The 17645-nt window shown below is 37.7% G+C and overlaps 1 protein-coding gene across 3 annotated transcripts in view; it reads left to right on the top strand.

The window, feature by feature from the left end:
• Window positions 1–17645, top strand: part of B4GALT5 (beta-1,4-galactosyltransferase 5) — a 96659-nt gene that overhangs the window by 58454 nt on the left and 20560 nt on the right. For all 3 annotated transcript variants that reach the window (XR_005213116.1, XR_005213117.1, XM_037811746.1), the window contains exons 2-5: window positions 6188–6322; window positions 14955–15068; window positions 16056–16180; window positions 17199–17315. Coding sequence is in view for 1 of the 3 variants with exons in the window: in XM_037811746.1 (XP_037667674.1) it covers window positions 6188–6322; window positions 14955–15068; window positions 16056–16180; window positions 17199–17315 (491 nt within the window). In the remaining 2 variants the exon portion in view is untranslated. The remainder of the gene's footprint in view (window positions 1–6187; window positions 6323–14954; window positions 15069–16055; window positions 16181–17198; window positions 17316–17645) is intronic.

Genomic DNA, 17645 nt, shown 5'->3' with positions numbered 1-17645 from the left:
ACTGATTTTTAACTATGATTCAGCCACTGCTAAGATCATATTATTGGAATATACTGCTTTAGCTGCTTTTCAAAGTTTTCAAAGTAAAACTCATCAAAATGTTACGAGATGTCTATCCAACCTCACCTGTCTTTTTATTATTTTATTCTTTTAATGTCTCTTTTTTTATTTCACAAACATAGTATGACCATAGCCAGATTATTTTACCTTTGGAGGACTTGACTTCCTTACCTGAAGTAAAAAATCAACATGATATATACTTCACTGAGATGTGAATTTTAAATGAGGTAATTTAGATTGAAAGCAATGTGTGTATGTTTGTATACTTTCTAGTTTAGGCTAGAATCATGGGCTGACTTCAATAACAAAATTTTTAATAACAAAATTTTTAAAGCCCTGCAGCTTGATCTGTATAACCAACTGCATGAGTACAGAACAGAAGAGCAGCTTAGTGGTAGCATCTTTAAAAAGAGGGGTTTCTTTTTTTTTTTGCCTCCAGCAAGTTTAATATGAATCAGTAATATAGTTTGACTACTCTGTAACAAGTAACATTCAGAAATATCAATTGATGACCTACCATATAATGGCAGTTTTAAATTCTATTAATGAAAGTATCCCAAATAGAATTTCCCAAAGTAAGTTCTGTGGAGATTCACTTGAGGCATGTTCGTAGCTACTATTTAAAAAAAGGGGCTCATTTGGGAAATGGTGGGTTAAATAATTGAACATCTTTCTTGTAGAATTTCTTTGGGCCTTGGGTTATTGTGCATCTCCAAGAGGGTGCTCGAGTTGATAGCATTTGGTAACAGATGGAAAGAGTGGCTGGTGTTTCTGCTTGTTTCTGGGAGCATCAGACTGCACCTGGACCGCTTTGTCAAGTGTAGACGACTGGGCCAGAATTCAGAGGAGAGCAGCCGGGATGGAAAGGGAAGTTGTGATGCTCTCTTGGGAAGAAGTGGGGCTGCCCAGCCTGGCAGGGGTGGAGAGGTATTGGTGGGTCCAGGGTGAGGATGCCTCTTGTCAAATATCTGGGGCAGAATGAGAACCAGTGGGTACAAGTGACTGGGAAGCATTTCAGACTCAAACCAAAGTAGAATTTTCTTTGAAGATGGCTATGTTTGGGTTCTAAGTTGGTAGTATTTACATATTGAGTCTGTGTTCTTGGAAGGAATAGTCTCTGGGTGGTATTGGACAGTGTTCTTTAATATCCCATCCAGATCTGAGTCTTAGGAATTTGTGATTATTTTATTTTGTTTGGTAATATTTATTTCCTCAGTCTTTTATTTTTTCATCATTTTGGTCGTTTCTGTGGATAATTAGAAAAAGTATTAATAGTATATATGTGCATACTTATTAATTGAAAAGATTAACACGCAATACAGTTGCTAGCAAACTAAGACAAAATATAAACAAAAGCATATTTTTGATAGCCTGTAACAGACCCATAGAAATATTGGGGAGTGGAAAGAAATCTTTGAAGACTGCATGGGTACTGAAAGCTTCCACAGAAAGTATGTGAAAGATTTGAAGGATTAGTAGGATTTGAATGGTAGAAAGGAGAGCAGAACTACTGCAAGTCAGCAGAAGCTCAGGGGTGAAGACAAGAGATGGGAATGCACCAGAGAAAGCTTTTGAGCAGAGGAGCAGTGTGGATGAATCTGTAATTAAGAAAGTTCAATCTGGCAGCTTTGTGCAGGAGATAAAGATTTGAGAGCTATCTCCTTAAGAGTAATCATTTAAGCCATGAAGATGCTTGAAATCTTTGAAGGAGAGGTGGTGGCGAGAACATGGATGAGTGAGATAGTAAAGCTTAGTGTTAAGAGCGCAGGCACACCTGGTTTGAATCCCAGCTGTATCAGTTGCCCTTGGTGAAGATACTTGGAGAAACTGAATCCTAGAAGTTGGTTATAAATTGGATAGTAGTACCTGCTTTTAGGATAATTGTGAGGATTAAATGAGAAGTATTATGTGATTAAGTGCTCAATAAATATACCCACTATTGTTATTTTTTATTATGGCTTAAGTTTCCTAGAGCAGTGGTTTTCAAAGTGTGGTCCTCAGACCAGTAGCATGAGTATTGCCTGGGAGGAGTGTTACAAGTGCAAACCCATAGGCCCCACTCAGACACACGGAACCAGAATCTCTGGGGGTGGGGCCTCGGAAACGTGCTTGTTATTGTTCAATGGGTACGGGTTCTGTTTGAGGTGATAAAAACATTTCGGTAATGAATGGTTGTGATGGTAGCACCAAATTGTAATTAAAGATGGTTCAAATGGCAAATTTTATGTTTTATATGTATGTTACCACAAGAAAACTTTTTAAAAAGGAAAAAAAAATACTGCAGAATCAAATTAGAAATTGATCAGTATTAAATGAAGTTTAAATATTAACATTTAAGAGATACCTGTGGACTGCTACCTGTGACCAGATACTGTCCTATATGCTAGGAATAGAAAATGAGATTTCATTCTTATTTTCAGAGGCTCCACAGAATTACATTTTCTTTAGGATGTGAAGCTATCATTTTTCCTTAACTTTTTCTAGCTAATAGAAAATAAACACTGTATCTGATCTATTCTCCAAAAATGCCAGAAGTTAAGCATGTCATTTGCCTTCCAGTCACTGCAAGGCCTAATTTGAAACTGCTACCTCTAGAAGCATTCTGACCATTGACTTCTGTTGCTTATTATTTTATGGATTAGAATATATTTTAGAGATGATTTAAAATCTTTTGAAAGATCGTATGCCTCTATTTATGTTGGCCACCAGGGTTTTTGGTGCTGAGAGTTGTGCCACTTGGTTTGTCTTTGTCTCCACCCCATCACCAGTATTAGCCACCAGCATAATAGCTTGAAATAAAGTGAGCCGGTTCCAGCCTTCATCTATCCATTGTCATTATTAACTGCCCATTGTGTGCAGAGCACTGATATTAAAGATAAAACAGTGTCTTGCTGAAGAGCCAGGGCTGACAGCATCTAGAGGAGTGGCCCAGGCACTGGGTCTGACACCTGCCTGGGGCCCTGTTGGAGGTCAGCCAAATATTTAATTTTTTTCTACCCCCTTCCTTAGAGTGTAGATTTGTAAAAATGCACCATTTCCTTGTAAAGCATTCCCATTTCACAGTGATGAGGGGGAGTGGGTAAATTAGAATGGCTAGTTAAGAGGATATGTTTTTAAACCTTTTACAATTTCTTGAAATTAAGTGGCATAGTATTTGAGATTGCAAGTGAAATACAGGCATTATATTGTAAGGTATTTGTGATCTCCTAGTTTTATATCATTGGGTGAATAGAGGAGAATGCAAATAGAGACACTCTCCAAAGAGGAGAAAAATACTCAAGTGGCAGTGTTTTCACACTGGATAGAATTTGAGTTCTGGAGAGATTAAAGAGAATGCAGTTAGATTTCTGTTTTTATTTCATCTGTAGGGTTTTGAGATGCTTGCTAAATGGTGGTAAATTAACTGAGTTTTAAGTTTGAGGTCTTCTTGTGTTTTACAAATCTACCACAGACTTGCCTGGGGGGCGGAGGGTGGAGTGTGATAGAAATATATTTTTTGGTAGAGAATTATAGACAACAGGAGAGCATTTTCAGACCCTGTCTGAGGAAGAAAATGACTTTTGGCTTCTTCATTTGATATTTATTCATATTTAAAGATGAATGTGGAATCTCCATCAAACACAGTATGTTTCAGTATAAGCCCTAATTAGTTCAGATTTTAAATAATGTAGGACTTATAAATGGTTAAAGGCTAGCTAGTAGGAGCAGCAGAGATGAGCTACGAACAAAGGAGGGAAATAGGAAAATGGAAACAAAAGAGACCCAAACTTTAAATAATAAACTATGTTCAGTAGACTATTTTAAGAGGATGCCTTTAGTGGTTATTGTGATGGAGGGAACTGGAAAGGCCTGAGAGTTTTCAGGTCATTCCTCACACCTCCTGAGTGCTCACAGGACGCCTTGGGGGTTGTAAAACAGGGTTACTGTGCTCTCCTGTAATCACATGGGCTGTAGCGGAGGAGGTGGGGTGGTCCTGGAATGAAAGAGGCTTAAAGCTGTGCTGATCCTGCAGTGAATAAGGGCCAGAAAGATGGCACGGACAGACGGCCGAAAGGGTAACTGCAGGCAGGAATAGCAATGAGAAGCTTCCTGGCAGTGACAGTGATGGGGATTCCCCTAAGAATCATTTGCATAGACTGAGGGGAAAATAGTTTAGACAGAGAACGCTACAGGAATAAGTGTGTGACTGAATCTGCAGAGTCCAGTGGTAGTGAGATGACAGAAACAAGGTGTGCTGAGAGTTAAAGGGAGGAAAGAGTAGATCAGAGAGTGGGGAACAAGGAAAGCTGGAATTAAAGCTAGGGTTTACAAACATAAAGTCTGTACATTGCTTTGAATTTTAATGCTGAATCTTTTACATGTTCTGGAAGGAATTAATGCTATTGAGCTTCATAGATTTGTTTTTCTAGTGTGATTTAATTTTTATTTCTTGTTTTTAGAACTTTAAAGTTATCCAAACAGAATTTGAAATGAATACTATTATAAAATTTCCTAGTAGAAGACTGACGCAGGCTCACTTTAAAATTTTTTCTTTTTAATGATTAAATTTTATTTTGCAATACAAAGGAGAGTCACATATTTTGTTACATTGTTAGGGTAGTCCTAAGAATTCACCTGCTAAAAGGAATGGGGCATTTATTTGGAACTGCCATGCTTCCCTCCACTACCCTCTGAAAAACTTTACAGAAAGAATTGCATTCAATACAAAGTATCAAACTTTAAACAAATATTAATAATACCCAGTGTTGGCAAGATGTGAAGAAACTGTCTTAGCTCATAATAGGCACTCAATACAACTTTATTGAATTATTGAAAAGAAATTGGTATTGACTTACTGGGGAGCAGTTTTGCAATGTCCAGTATAAATGCTAAGATACTTGAATAAAGTTGGTCAGTAAAGCACGTTTATAAGAGTAAACAGTTAAAATAGTATAAATGTCTATAATCAGAGGATTGGTGAAATAAAGTTAAATAAATAATATTACTTCAGTGAAATAGTATTATTTAGCTGCTAAAACCCAGAAAGTATATTTGTATTTTACTGATAAGGAACAATCTCCAGTGAAAAAAAGGAAGTTGCAGAATCCTGTGCAAGAACATAACATTTCTGTTTAAAGTGTGTGCTGTACTTCACACTTGCATAGGAAAAGAAAGGCTTGGGAGGACCACTTCTTTGTTTTTGTACTTCTTTTATATTGAACAAATAAAATACATTTACTTACAATTGATATTCTCTTGTTTCAGAATTGCCAAATACAACGTATTTTCTCTACTGATATATTTTAATAGGATTGTGTATGGAAGGACACTTCCTGTTTGAATTCTTGGATAGGAGAGGCCCAGGAAAAAGTAGAGCAGGATACATGTCAGGTTTTGTTCTGTGTATTGGCCAGTTAATCTAAATAACTAATTGTTAAGAGTATGTTAATTGACAGCCACCCGTTGCCACCTGCTCTTTTCCCATTGCTTTGAAAATCTGGGTTGGGGTGGGTGGGTAGTGAGAGCTGTTAGCATTCTTTCATTATCTCCCATTTCTCTCCAAATCTTCCAAAGGAAAGGAGTTGGAACTTTAGTCTACCACTTTGAAAAAGATTACCAAGACCAAACCTAGATTTAAGTGTTTTCAAAAGGCAGATCAGGCAGTGGTTCCTTTCTCTGTGTATAGCCTTCAGGTATTTAGAAGGTGAACATAAAGATAGCAGAGACTTTAAAAAAAAAAGTTTTAATTGATTCATAAAGAGCTTTCTGATAACCACAGTGTTAGATAGAGCACAGGCTGAGTATTCAAAGATCAGATGGGATATAATTTTTTAAATTTATGTTGTTTTTTTTTTTTTTAAACTGCCGAGTATTGTTAGAAATTCCCCTATAAGGAATTGATAGAAATTCCCCTACAAGGAATTCACCTACAAGGAATGTTGGTGACCTGAAAACATTCAACCAAGTATGGAAAATTGAATTATGGCGTTATAGGGTTTTAGAGGTTAAAAAAAAAAAGAAAGAAAAGAAAAGAAAAAAAAAGAAACCCTGAGTTACGGTTATGGGTTTTTGGTTTTTTTTTGTTTTTTTTTTTCCATGATTGCCTTTGAATTTACCTGCTTTTCCCCTTCCCTTCTGTTTTCTGCAGTGAACACCTACCTCTTCATGATGCAAGCTCAAGGCATTCTGATCCGGGACAACATGAGAACTATAGGCGCTCAGGTTTATGAACAGGTGGTTCGGAGCGCTTATGCCAAGAGGAATAGCAGCGTAAATGACTCAGGTATATTTTTAGCAAAGAGCTGGTCTGATTAGAATGTCTCCTCCCAGGAGAAGTAAATTTCGTTTGAATAATTATTTTTGATGGAAAAAAGTGCATTGTGAAAGAGGGGTGGTTTGGCTGAATCTTAACTTACTACTGAAAAAGAAGTTCTAGTAAGATGAATCCTTGTTCGTTTTTCTAACTATATACTAAGTATAACTGGGTGACTTGACTTTTGTTCCTAATACTTTTCAGGGAGGCAAGGAATATCTTTCAAGGCCCCTGTTTTCAGTGTAGTTGCCACAGTATCTTGCCAGTAGGCAGATTAAGCATATAGTTAGGGACCCAGCAAAAGAAGAGCACCAAAAGCCATTTGGGGAAATAATTTGATACTTGATTTCAAAAAATGTATCCACATAGCCAACAGAGAGAAAAGAACTTGGTTGGACTTCCCTACCTTTAGGTTTAACATTGTTGGTTTTGTTTGTTTTGAATTATACATAGTGGTGATGATGGTTGTGGTGGTCTGGGGTGTTTTCAGCATTTATTTATATCCTAATCTGGGCCTGATTGCTACACAGGAAGAGTTGTTCCAACTCTCTTCTTCCTATTGGACTCTATTTGAATGTGTTCAACCCAGTAGTAGTATTTTTACCTCATTGTTTATAAATGCTTTAGTTGAGTCTTACACATTTCCATTTCACAATGATCTGGTAATTGGGGACAGTTCCCACAACTTATAATTATGGAAGTGACTTCTGGAAGAAAAATTTAATAGATTATTGCTGGTTTACCCTTCCCAGTCAGGTGTGGTATTTCATCCTGTGGTTTAATTCCTTCTGTGCAGCTGAGTTTGGTGATAACACTCATTCAGCTTCTAAGAAAGCTTTTCAGACAGCCAGACAGTGATGGTGGGCATAAGAGTACACATTTCTGCCTCAATCTTGGGAACTTTTACTTGTAGATTTTGTTCTCTTCTAAGCACTAATTGTATAAAGAGGAAATCAGAACACAGAGAGGTTAGATGACCTGCTGAACATTATATTCATTACAGGAACTTGTTCTTGATCATGGTTTTGACTTTAGCTATTTTAATAAAAGACTATGTATGGCAAGTTCTTCACTTTTGAGATAAAGATATCTTAAAAAAAAAAAAAAAAAAACTATTAAAACAATTGAATACAGAAAGTATTTTCATAGGTTAAAGGGAACTGCCATAAGGCTTCTCCAGTCCAGCCAGGGATGGTTTTTTATTTTAAAAATAGGTTCTGAGATTTCATTTTGCTGAGCATTCATGATTTTCCTCCTGTTTCTTTAGCTGAGGACTAATGTGCTTTTCTGTGGCTTCTTAGTGATTCTACCCAAGCTTAATACTTAAAAAAAATGTATATTTAAAATAATTCTTCCCTCCAAATCTGTACCCTCTTGTATAATAAGTTGTAAGATTGTGTCACTATCAAATGGAAAATTTCTTTGTAAACATTACAGATGAGAATTATTCTGTGATGCTTGAGATCTCAAGAAGAAATTATTTCTCTCCAAATGGATTCCTTAAAAGATTTGACCCTATCCTAATTTGTCAGTCTTTCCTGCTGGTCAGTTTACAACATTATAGGACTGATAAGCTTTTGATACTTCCTTTCTTCTTGATTGCAAAGAACAAGAGTCTTTAAATCAGACTGTGGTCCCACTGGGACAAATTGAGCTCTAAAGCAAACCTGGAAGAGGAATTCCCGTAGTCCCCAAAGTCCTAGGAGGAGGCTGAACTCGTTTTTGTTGTCCTAATTACATGTGTGGTTTTAAATTATACAAATGATCTCCACATATGTTGTCTTCCCTTGACTCAAATATGGCTTTGTGAGGCAAGGTTTTTTTTTTTTATTTATTTAGCAAAAAAAAAAAAAGTAAAAAAAAAAACCATTTTAAACAAAACAAAAGAATAAGAAAAACAAATAACCTAAAATAACTACATTGCTTCCAACATGTTCCTATCACACCCCAAGAAAATTAACAAACCATAGTTATTCCTGAGTGTACCCATATCATTAAGATTACTCTCGGTATCTTATCTGTTCTTATTAGATTATCGTTTCCCTTTCATTAGTTGCTGTCTATCTCTAGGTCCCCTACATTCTACAACATAAAACATTTATTTTACATTTTTCTCGGTTCACATTAGTGGTAACACGCAATATCTCTCTCTTTTTGTGTCTGGCTTATTTCACTCATCATTATGTTCTTAAGGTTCATCCATGTTGTCATATGTTTCACAACATTGTTCCTTCTTACTGCCTCATAGTATCCCATTGTGTGTATATACCACATTTTGTTTATTGTGAGGCAGGATTTTATGTTATTTCCATGTTTTTTACCTGTAGTACAAATAATCTGGGAAGATGGAATGGCTTAGTCTTGTGACTTTTCTCTAAGCACTGCCAAAGCGTGCTTCTAGTTATGTGTTGAAACTAAGGAGGCTTTTGACTCCCATTCCAGAGTTCCTTCCCTGTATCACTCTGGATAAAAGAACATTTGTGCTGTCATGACATTTATCCAGTCCTAGTGTTCATGCTTCTTCTCCAAGGTTACGTGATGCTAGAATTCACCTGGGCATTTGGTGAGGTGGTCTGTTCTCTCTTAGAAGTCGGAAGGTTCCCAGCAGGACTCTATCCCTATACCGTTGCTAGTCCCTCAACACAGGTTCATATGAATACCTTGAGAGTTTATCTTTGAAAACTGAGCACAGAAGTGAGTTTCACCCTTGGAAGGTATATACAGTGACCCATTATTATTTGACTTTGCATGCTTTTATTTTCGAATTATAATAAACCAAAATAATTCTTCCTAGCATCCCTCCAGTTAGAATGGTTAATCATCCCTTTCATGTTCATTGTTTTAATTTTCCTTATGGATTGAGAGTCTTTGCTGTCAGGGGCTGTCTTACTATGTGCTTGACACTTTGCTTGCATTATCTCACTGAGTCCTCACAAGAACCCAGTAAAGTAGCTACTGTGTCCCTATTTTATGGCTGAAGGGACTAAGGCATGCAGAGGTTAAAGAACTCAGTGCAGCAGTGGAGTTGGGATTTGCTGATTCTATTTCCAGTGCATACTCTCTGAATCCCAGTGATACCCTCATTGCCTTTGTCATCTTTGTATCCTTAGGATTGTGTACACTGCCTCACATGGGAGGCACTCAATAAATGATTGTTGAGTTGTGACTGAATGAGTGGGTTTAACAAGAAAACACATTTTAAGTATTGTAACCTTGTCTGTAAGAATGCCATCTCGATTGGCTTCTGTGTTACTGGCACATCCTTGGTGAATAAGTATTAAAGTAGAAATATTTCATTGGAATTGTACCTGGTGAACACTCACCATCTTCATTCATTTCAAAGCAGTTCTCTACATAGCAGAGTTGAGAGGGTGTTCTTGGCCTGAAGCTGCTGAGAGAGAGAGATGTCTGCCACCCAGCAACACTGTGGCTGGACAGATAGTCACTGATCTACTGCCCTAGCCTGGAAGTGATGCTGGGCCACACACATTCAGAGGTCTTCATTAGGCCAAGTGTAGCTAAAAAGCTTAGGATGACATTTAAATAATGCTGGTTTTCTTTAAGTTTAAAAGCTCTAAAGTGGTAATTGTCTAATAACAGTATGCTTTTGGGTATCAGGAATGTGAGCCTGGGAATAAGCCTGAAGTAATGACCTAGAGAACCTGCTAGATGCTATGTAAGAAGCTTCTTACAAGCCACTGGCATGTAAGATTTTAAATCTTGTAAAATTTATTGTAAGCAGTGGGGATGGGGAGGGGGCAGACACTCAAGAATATTGGCAAAGGAAAAGAAGATCTTTGGGATTGTTTAGTCCAGCCACTTTAGTTTTATAGATGAGGAGAGGAGTGGTTGAGTGACTTGGCATTTCTCATTCGTATTTAAATAATACAGGTTTTCAGGTGTCATTCTACCTAGTAATTCTTAGCCAGAGGGACGTAGATCCCCCCGCCCCCTCGCCATGTACACACACGTATACCGCCCCAGTCCCCTTCTAGTCACATCCTCAGAAAAATGTTCTGTTGCCTACATGCTTCAGAACAACAGTTTGTGGCCATAGGCAAGTAAAATGAATAAAACCATTGCTCTGTAGTATATTCAGTGATGTGTATGTCCTTGGCCCCTTTCCCTTGGCTTTTAGATGCTTGGTCCATGGAGACTTTGCTATCCCCACTCTCCTCGTAGGTGGTCATCCTTAAGTGGGCTGACTCTTGAAGAATGCTAATTCTTTATATTTTACAGATACCCGTCCTGAGACCTCTTTCTGGCATATATAAATTTCCACATTTTTCGAGCAGAGAGGCAGTATTCGGTCATTTCTCAAATATAAGGGGAAAGTGGTGATTTTTCTTGTAATCTGTTGAACAGTGCTCTGCAGTCCCTACTCAACCAGATTTGGTAATATAAGGGACAACACAGATTTTATCACCCCCATGGATTGGGAGAGTTAATGACAACCTTAACTGACATTGGAATCACTTGGAGAGCTTTAAAAAATACCCATAGTCTTTTATTTAATTTAATTGGCCTAGGGTACAGCCTGGACATTAGGATTTCTAAAAACTTCCTAGATGATTCTACTTTGCAACCAAGGCTGAGAACCACTGGTGTAAAGTGAAGTTGAATAAGCAGCTGCTGATGGACAGAATTGTTGGTGTGTGAACCCCATGGAGTTAATGGCTATTTGAATCTGTAGGTAGGATGTTTGTTTTTCCCATTTTATAAATGTAAAAGCAGCTGCCTTCTTTGCCCTCCTACTTTCCTTGCCAGAAAAACATGTTGTGATTTGAAATAGATTAAATTTAAATTAAAAAGTAAAACTGTGGCCATCGAAATTCAGCAAGTCCATTTTATTCCCCACCCCCCTCTGAAGTTCCCTCATTAAGTAGGTACATGCTTTAGAGGAGTAAGAAAGTGATGTCTAGGAACCCCTGAAAAGAGTATGCAGTATAACCCACCTATTTCTAGGTAGCTGGGAGAGGAATTGGGACTCCCCACAATTAACCACATACTGTTTTACCTAGTCGTAAGCAATTAATTTCCTCTGCCTCTTTCATTTCTTATTTAGAAAGTTTCCACTGCTAGTGAGAGTAGGTTTTCTCTGTATCTGTGTTTAACAATAGGGTGTTAATTTTTGGGGGGGTAAGGCAAGATTATGAACTTTCACTTTGGAGTTGGATGGTTGAGGTTTTTTTTAAATGACATATGTTAACTTAGTCATCAGAAGAAATAATAAAGTAGCTTTGTTTTATTTCATATTAGTTGCCACCAGGCTTATTTTATTAGCATTTGAAGCAAGTTAAAAGGAATTTATCTTTATCTTCAAACAAACCCCAAATAGTAGGTGCCTTAAGTTTGGGAAGTATTTTGTCTCCTCCCTTCCATGGATTTTTTTCTTCTTTTTAACTCCTTATTTCGTGCTTAGGTTGTAGCTCTGAGATTTAAGTCTGGCGTTACCCAGTATTAATACTCTTCTCTGTTTTTGTGGATAAGCTTTTGAAAATACTTGTTATAATGCCTTTGGGAATTTCTTTTGCCTTCTAGGCAAATGTAATTACTGTGATACTATCTCCAACCAGCTTCTCCCTGCACATGTGTGCACATCGCAAACACTTTCCGGTACATGTGAAAACTTTTGCCTTTAATATATTTTTCTTAAAGAGAATTATTTTACATATAAAATATGTACTTTTTAAGAAGCAAAATCAGAATCATTAGTAATTAGTATTGGAGACTTTTCTCATAGGTTTTTGAAGTAGTTATTACCTTTGGAAGAAGGACCAACTTAGGACAGGTTTGTATTTATGAACTGAGGACTTTGGACTGATTTCTGAGTAAATGTGATTTTACCTTAAAGGTTCATGCTGGCTTGGTTTATATCTTTATATAAATTAATCTCTACTAGGCTTTGTGAATGTAGGTGTTGGTATTTCAGAAAAACTGCAACTCAAAAGGACAGAAAGTATTCTGTTTCTTTCTTTCCCTGTTAAGAGAATGTAAAAATTCTCTTCAAGTTGCCTACTTGAGTTTTGTACCCTGAGTACTTGTAGAGAGGACAGCCACATGCTTATATAAAAGGATTCAATGTATTAGCCATTTGATTCTTGGAAACCCTCTTGCAATATCTTTTATTATATTCAAGTTGAAGATTCTACATATCTAGGGTGGGAAGTGAATTTGGCAAGAAGTTTTAATTTCCAAAGAATCAGCAGGAGAGTCAAAAAGAAATTAGACTGAATCTAAAAGATTTGGAGAAAGATTTTAATACTATGTGAAAAATAATGCACTATAATGGGAAGATCACTGACCTGTAGTTTAGTCAAAGCTCTGACATATACCAGCTAAGTCTCCTTCTACAAGTTGTATGTATATGATGCCTCCGTTTCTTTATCTGTAAAAAAATATCAGGTTGGAGGAAACCCTCCCTATTCCACTATTACAGTCCCCTAGGAAAAAGGCATCTGCTTTCAAACTCTTAAAACACCACTAAAATGACAGTAAAGGAAAATTTGCTTATGTTTTTGTTTGTGTGTGTTTTAATTCTCCTTAAGAATGAGAACAGGAAAGGGTATTACAGCCAAAAAATTTGGAAGTTGGAAATGCAAATGGACCAGTGATAAAGGACTTAACAGACCCAAGAAAACTGACTCATTGCAGCAGCAGGGAAAGCCAAGAACTACCCAGTTTAGACCCCAGAATCTCCCAGAAGTTCAGGAATTAGCAATATCAAGTTCTTTTAGAAGTAGGAATAAAGATGAGGACTAAGACTGATTGAGTTGAAAGCTACCTAAAATAAAGTCAGATACCCAGCTCCCCTTTCCCACCCTGGCAAAAGACTAGAGACTTAAAACTCCACAGATAGTTAAACAGAGGGTCTCTGGAGTTGGGAACACCAGGCACAGTTTAGGGTGTTAATGTAGTATTGAACAGACAGGGATAATATATCCAGCTTCTTCTCCTCTTCAGTTCCAGGGTACTTGTAGTCAGGCCTGTACTCTCTGATGGGAGATTAGAACAACCTTCTCGGGGAATCTGACCAGACCAAGATGAAAGACTCAAAGATATTGACACTGGAGGTTTCCAAACAAAACTTCCTGGCCATGACCCCCTACAGTGAAGAACCTTGTAGTCCAAACCTTTCCAGTTAGCTGTTTAGTGCCCCACTCTTTTAAATATTAGCAGGTGACAAAGGATTACTGTGCTAAAAATCAAAACAAATAAGAAAAAGCAAATGGAGGAAACAGACTATACAGGGAAAAGAAAACTTAAAACAACCTGTCATTTATATTCTCAGAGATAAGAGAAAATGACTGCAAATGTGACTATATACAAGAATGTATTATTTTTTAAAATAATATATTATAATAAATGAATATTCAGAAAAAAAGCTCTTGGAAATTGAAAATATGATAGTACAAATGAAATTTGTTAACAGAAAAGTTGGGTAAAGTTGAGGAAATCTGTTGGAAAGTAGGAAAAAAAAGGCAAAATGGAAGATCAGATAGAAAAGAAGAGAAAATTAGAGGATCAATAGGTCTAATATCCAACTCATGTTCTCTGTTCTCCAGAAAGGGAACAGAGACTACAGAAGGGAGGATATCATCACTGGAATAGTACTTCCCCTGCGAAAAAATAATCCAGTACAGGAGAACACGAATTTGCAGACTTCAAAGGCACACTGAATGACTGAAAAAGGGGGTGAAAACAGACTCACAGCCAGTCATACCAACATGAAATTTCTGACCAAAGAGAATGTTCTTCCAGAAAGAAATTACTAGTCAATACAAACATCAGGAATTGGAATGGCTTCAGAGTTAGAGCCACAGTGGAAGCTGAAAGGCAGTGGAATGGTATATTCACAGTTCTAAAGGAAAATTATTTCCAGTCTAGAATTCTGTAAATCCAACCAAGCTATTAATCAAGTGAGAAAGAATAAGAACAATCACATATACAAAGTTTCAGAGAAATTTGCTTCCAACCATCTGTTTCTTAAGAAGCTACTGGGAGGATGGACTACACCAAGCAAGAAAAAGAAAGAAATGGAATTTAGGAAACATGAGGTTTGATAACGAAGAGAGGGCAAGAGAATCTAGGGCATTGGTGAAGGGGGTCCAAGGGTAGCATCTGCGTCAGGCACAGAGGAAGGGCTACTCCAGTTTGGAGTTGGTCAGAAGGCCCTGGACCTTCTTTGGAAAGGTAAAGTTTATAGAATAATTGATGCATCCAAATGTCCTAAGAGGAAATGTATCATTGAAGGGTATGGTGTTGAGTTAGTAATTATTATACTAAGCAAACAGAAAAATAAGACAGTTGCTCCAGAAAAATAAGTAAATAACCCCAAAACTATGTAGGAATTTCTGTTTCTCAGCTTTGAATATTATTTATAGAATAATCGTAACGTAAACACTGAAGATTATCCTAACCTCAGTTAAGAAATAAGACTCTGTTGGGAGGAAGTTTTTAACTGGTGAAGAGCTAGTTCAGAATCCTGCCTCTACAAAAGATGTCTAAGAAAAAAAAATTCTTCTTTGGTAGGTGTCTAAGAATTGCATAATTGATGATAGGTACTAGGCTGATTTGCCATTTTCTCCCCTTATTTCCCCAGATTATCCTCTTGACTTGAATCACAATGAAACCTTCCTACAAACCACAACTTTTCTTCCTGAAGACTTCACCTACTTTGCAAACCATACCTGCCCTGAAAGGCTCCCTTCCATGAGTGAGTAGAGCTAGCTAATCTCTGCTTTTTAAACTGATTTGTCTTTTTATTTGATCAAAATGGAAAGGAAGAGTATTCTTTCTGGATCTCTCTATATTTATACCTATATAGAGAATACAGATACTTCCCTGCCATTGGAAACAGCTTGCAAAAATCATTTGTGATCCTGACATTTCTTCATCTTTTCTGCAAAGTTCCTGGGTGCCCTATTCTACCAAGTTTTTCAGTCTTTCCTTTGTGACTTGGGTCTGGTTAGGATGTTCTAGAAAAAATATAATGGGTATTTTAGATGAAGAATTTAGGCAACTAGCTTTGTCTTTTAGTATAAATCTCACAGTGATTACATCTTGTTTGATATTGGGAAAGTTATTTTCTTAACAAAGTGCTGGTTGTTAAAAAATTCGTGGATTTTTTTCCTCTTTTTTTTTTTTCACATGCAATCTAAAACAATGACATTAAATTATTGTACCTTTGTACCTTTTCTGTACTTTTGGGCTTCTTAGATAGTTCTGCTTTTTGATTTAAGTCAGAGATGATGGATGTTCTGAGTTTTGGGTTTCCGAGTCCCTGACTCACAGGTGAATGAGCTGTAACAGTGTGTCTGTACTTGCCTCAGGGAGCAAGTTGAGGTAGTTCCACCAAGCTTGGCAGCTTTTCTACTTCCCCTTTGAGAAGTTTCACATTCAGTAGAAGAGAGCCTTGAGAGATGGGAGTTGGTTACAAGAAATCGTTTTCAATTGCTATTTTTTTTAATTCTTATTCTATACCCTCGGCAGAAGCAGAGCTCTGAAGTCTTAATTTCTTGATCTGCTTTTAGCAAATAATAGTGGTGAACTGAAATGCAGTGAGTTGGAAAGCAGAGGAAGGGATTTCCATCACTGTTAAAAACATCGTCAACGGAAGAAGCATTGAATAACACTGAGTAACAACCTGGAAAGAATGTGTCATTTTCTGGCCCCTTAATCCTTTTGTTTCTTCTCTGTTCAGAGGGCCCAATAGACATAAACATGAGTGAAATCGGAATGGACGACATTCATGAACTCTTCTCCAAAGACCCAGCCATCAAGCTTGGAGGTCACTGGAGGCCTTCTGATTGCATGCCCAGATGGAAGGTAGGGTGTGAAGTCAGACCAGAGACACTGGAAAGCCCACCTAGAATTTGCTATCAGTCTGAATCACCACAGGATTCACTGACTTACGACATTTAGTAATTTGCTTTCTACTGCCAAATGCAAAGTGTGCCACTGATTGAAACATTTTTGAAGGAGTGGACTTACCTGAGAACTCTTCTGTAGCCATAGGAATTTGCATCATTCTGATTACTCAGAAGGACCCTCTTGTCTTCCTAACTGAAATATCCAGGGAGCAAAGGAGAGGGATGGGGGTGGAGTTTGTAGGTCTCTTGTGACACATTTGCAGACATCATCTTCACAAATTTAGTGCTTGATGCTTTATTCTCCATTGGCTAGTCTAAAGTTAGTGGAATAAAAAGCAGAGTTATCTAGTTTGACATTGAGATTTTTTTAGTGTTTTTCTGCGTGACTATAGTCAGAAGTCAGTAGTATGGATCAAGCATATGAAACTGATTTAAATCCATTCTTTTAACAAGTATTATTTAAAATGCTTCTTCTGTGCCAGCCCTGTTAGGCACTGGTGGTGGAGCAGTGATCAAGGCAGACCTGGAACTCAGAGTTTAGAAAAGTGTTTGCAACCCATCAATTTAATGACTAGCAGTTAAAAAAGAAAAGAAAAAATATTCGAGTGCATTGCACATTGTAAGAAGAATTTTTGTGAAGTTTATTTTAGTTGTATATATCTACTATACACTGGGTCACAGTGTAAAATGTATCTCTTGCTATCAGTCTGAATCACCACAGACTGTGGGTTGAATGAATGAATTCATTTGACAGGCACTACGTGCAAGGCATAGTGTATGTAAAATATGATCTGTTTACTCCCAAGGATCGACTTGCCAGCCTAGAAGCCTTCATTTAGAGGAAGTTGTACAGAGCAGCCTCCCAGAACCCCCAGAAGCTGGTTAGCTGGTTGCCAACTCTGCACGGGTGTTCTGCTGTTAAGCAGAAATTAGGGGATTAACAGGGTTGTTTCTCTTGCTGCGACCCACTCCAGGTGGCGATCCTTATCCCTTTCCGGAACCGCCACGAGCACCTTCCAGTCCTACTCCGACACCTGATTCCCATGCTTCAGCGCCAGCGCCTGCGGTTTGCATTTTATGTGGTTGAGCAAGTGAGTGGCCCTTTCTTTTCTTTAATTCTTTCTCTTCTGGGACAGCAGTGTAGAGGCCTTCAAGCTAATCCATCTTTTGTATGAGGAGCCAGTAAAACCGAAATCTTCGAGTTGAGTCACCCCGAGGAAAGAAGGGAAGCAGAGAGCAACGCTATGCTGCTGGCTTGAGATGTTGCTCAGAATCAGCAAACCTGAGTCCGGGGTGGAACTTTGCCCCTCTGTAAGGTGGTTTTGATAGTGTCTGCTTTGGGTGGTGTCTTCAGACTCTAGTCCCAGGAAATTGCTCTTAAGATCAGGGTCCAGCACAGAGAGCATGGCATTGGAGTCAGG

The sequence above is a fragment of the Choloepus didactylus genome, chromosome 19 (assembly GCF_015220235.1).
Source record: "Choloepus didactylus isolate mChoDid1 chromosome 19, mChoDid1.pri, whole genome shotgun sequence".
NCBI lineage: Eukaryota > Metazoa > Chordata > Mammalia > Pilosa > Megalonychidae > Choloepus > Choloepus didactylus.
This window is presented reverse-complemented; position numbering and strand designations above follow the sequence as displayed.